The sequence below is a fragment of the Psammomys obesus genome, unplaced genomic scaffold, assembly GCF_907164565.1.
Source record: "Psammomys obesus unplaced genomic scaffold, mPsaObe1.curated_primary_1811, whole genome shotgun sequence".
In the NCBI taxonomy this organism is placed as follows: domain Eukaryota; kingdom Metazoa; phylum Chordata; class Mammalia; order Rodentia; family Muridae; genus Psammomys; species Psammomys obesus.
Window position 1 is genome coordinate 4,581,906 of NW_026596039.1, and position 3,226 is coordinate 4,585,131.

General features: G+C 46.1%; 1 protein-coding gene across 1 annotated transcript in view; it reads right to left on the reverse strand.

Annotated features, from left to right (window-relative positions):
- The window catches only part of Grik4 (glutamate ionotropic receptor kainate type subunit 4), a 284,790-nt gene that overhangs the window by 17,548 nt on the left and 264,016 nt on the right, over positions 1–3,226 (reverse strand). The window contains exon 16 of the mRNA XM_055622027.1: positions 1,056–1,184. Within this exon, the coding sequence (XP_055478002.1) occupies positions 1,056–1,184 (129 nt within the window). The remainder of the gene's footprint in view (positions 1–1,055; positions 1,185–3,226) is intronic.

The window sequence follows — 3,226 nt, forward strand, 5'->3', positions numbered from 1 at the left end:
TTCTTTCTTTCTTTCTTTCTTTCTTTCTTTCTTTCTTTCTTTCTTTCAAGAAACTATCCTATGTGGCCTTGGGAAGACAAGTCCCAACCTTATGAAATAGTCACTCTAATAAAAGTAGGAAGTGAACAAATAAGCAATAAGAAGATGCCATATGGTAGTGGTATAGCCTAGAAAGAAAAATAAAATATGTGCAGGTGGGAGTGGTAGGAGTCCTCTCTAAGGGAGCCTGGGGACAGAGCACCGTAGAGGAGGGAACAGGCGCTATGACTTTAGGGTAGATGCAAGATGGTGGAGGCTTGGGGGAGTTTCAGACATTAAAAAGAGAGAGTTAAGGGGAACAAATCGAACTTGGCCTTGAGGTTCCAGGGAACCTGAAATTTATTCTGAGTAAGATAGGAAGTTGCTGAAAGGCTCATGCAGAGGTATGCTGTGGTCTAATTTGCATATTAAACATGAATCACTCTGGCTGCTGTCAAGACACAAAAATGGGAAAAGGAGATCAAGCTATTGCAACCATACAGGAGAGAAGCGAGAGGACAGATGTGTTGGTTTGCATGAGAATGTTTCCCATAGCATGTAGGTACTTGGTATCCAGTTGGTGATGATCTTTGGGGAGACTAAGGAAGTGTAGGATTACTGGAGGAAGTACATCACTGGAGAATGGGCCTTGAGGTTTCAAAGTCACAGGCCATTCCCAGTTTGCTGCCCCTGCTTGGTGTTTGCCATTGGAGACGTGAGCCCTCAATTACCTGCTCCAGATACCATGCCTTCATTTGTTCTTTTATCACAGCAATAGAAATACCATGAAGCTGTGGGCCAGGGTATTAACAATGGCAATGGGATTTGAGAGGCAGATTTCAGATAACACAGCAAGCATTTCTGGGTGTGAGGGGACACTGGTGCCTACAGAAAAGACTCTGGAATGGGACTGGCCCTGGCAGCCCAATCTAGGTTTTGGTGTCAAAGTATACTACAAGTCACTGATTGGACTCTGGACAGGAGAACAAGGCCATGATGGTCCTGTCAAGTAGGAGGGAAGACCCAAGTGTGCTTACCTTTGGCTCTGTGGTCCTCTTCCTTGGGGCATTTTCCCCCTTCCCACCACTTCCGCTTCAGAATCTCCAGGCGGTTGTTCTCCTGTAGCTGGAGAATGGCCAGGTCGAACTCGTCCCGGAACACTGAGCCTATGGGGTCAAAGGAAAGCCCATGGCAAGATGTCAGTGTTCTCCTAGACACAATGAGCTCCCCTTCCCAGCATACTTCCTGCCCACTCTGTCAATTTGAACCTTGGCAGGGACACAGACACAGCAGGTGGCACCTGTCCCCAAGACCACACTCCTCTAGTCCATCTTCTCTGCTAAAAGAAGGGCCTTCTGGTTTACTCAGTCTTCTTATCTCTTTCACTTTCCTTTCTGCCATGTAATTAATATGGTCATCTTATGACCAAAGATCTCAGCATGAGCCAAGTAATGGCTTTCTAGGCATTTCTGCTACCCATCTCCCTGCCGAGCATCCTTGCTTTCTAATTTAAATGGAGGGCCTATCGGAACTCAACAACCTGCATAATGACACCCAGGAAACCGGATGTAGATCTTCCTATTAGCCTCTAAGAAGCCACCATGTGTATTCCTGTCACACAAACCTCTCAGTCGTTTGCCTAGCTTCTGCCTCACAACTATTCATTTCTTGTGACTGTTGCCATATTACATTTAACAATCATTTACCATAAGCAGCCACCAATGATTGAGAGAAGAACTAACTAGAGCACCGTCTCATCCATCTGCATGGAGGAGCCAGTCACCAGGTGTCCCCGACTCTCATAGCTGAGTTCATCAAAACCTACTGCCCTGCCAATCACTTCATTTCCTTGTTGCCCCTTTCCATCAATCAGCAGGCTTCTTCCTATTGAACATAATTTTTTATAAAAAAATTTCAAAGTAATATGGTCAAGGAGCTTTGGTTCTATAATTTGGGTTTAATCTTACAAATAGGCTTAAATGAATTCAGTGAAAGCTCAATGCCCCACTGAACAGGTGGAGGCCTGTGATCATTAAGAACAAGCTGCCAAGAGACTTGGAAAACAGCTCAGTTGCCTAGTTTACAGAGATCCTATGTGAACAGGCAGCTCTGAGAATGCCCGTGATTGTCGGGTACAGGAAGAAGCCTGACTACACCAGTGAGGGTTTTCCCGCATTTGATGTGTATAGGAATCACCTGGGGATTTTGTTAAACGGAAGGTTCTTATTCGGTGGGTTCAGGGTAGGGCTTAAGACTGAAGTTCAAGACAATACCCAGGCTGCTGGGCCACAGGCCGCAGAACGGTACAATGGAGTCCTCCCTTCTTTAGACACAACTGTGCTGAGTGAGCCCATGACAAGCCTGCAGCCTTGAATGCATTTTTGTCATGGATGTCCACGCACAGTTGTCTGTAGAACAGCTGTGTGTTGGACACTTGTAGTGAGTGAGTACAAGGACAAGTTGCCCTGCAGATGTGGACAGATGTTAGGCTAACACCATCTAGAGTTAGAGACGATGCTCCCCTGTAGCGGGGCACATCCTATCTAAAGCCACAGTGGACCAGGGGCCGCACCGCAGGCTGTTCTGTTTGTTCCCTGCATATTCGGCTCCCAAACCGTCTGATTTGGTTTGCATCTTTCCTTATTGGTTCTTCTCTTTCCCTGGGCCCAACACCACCACTCAGTCTGTAATGACCCTCTTCCTTCCCGCTGGAAGAAAGGCATGCAGTGTAGCCCCAGGCGATCTAAATCTCGGCTCATCAGTGGTTGCATAATGTTGTTTCCTGCTTCACTTGAGAACAGGAGCCTCCCCACAGCACACCTCCAGCTATCCTGGCCTGTGTAGCTGTCCCCACACAGCAATATGGCCTGTTCTGAAAAGTACTGCATTTGGAGATCAGTATCCTGGGTTCAAGGCTTCTCTTTCTAGTTTATGACTTTGGATAAATTATATTCTCTGCAGCATGGGCATAACCAAATCTACCTCTCATGTGGCACCATTAAGTCAGATAACACACTTAAAACTGTATCATGACAGGTGCAGCCCAAAGGGCTTTCTCGCATTTTTTTTTCCCCTAGGTTATAAATGAAATTTTCTAGAACTTGACTCTTTCACCTCAGCTATGTGTGGTCAAGATTGCTGTGGAAGGAAACACTTAACATTTAGGTTAAATTTATAAAGTCAGTAGAGTATTGCCAAGGTGCCCCCC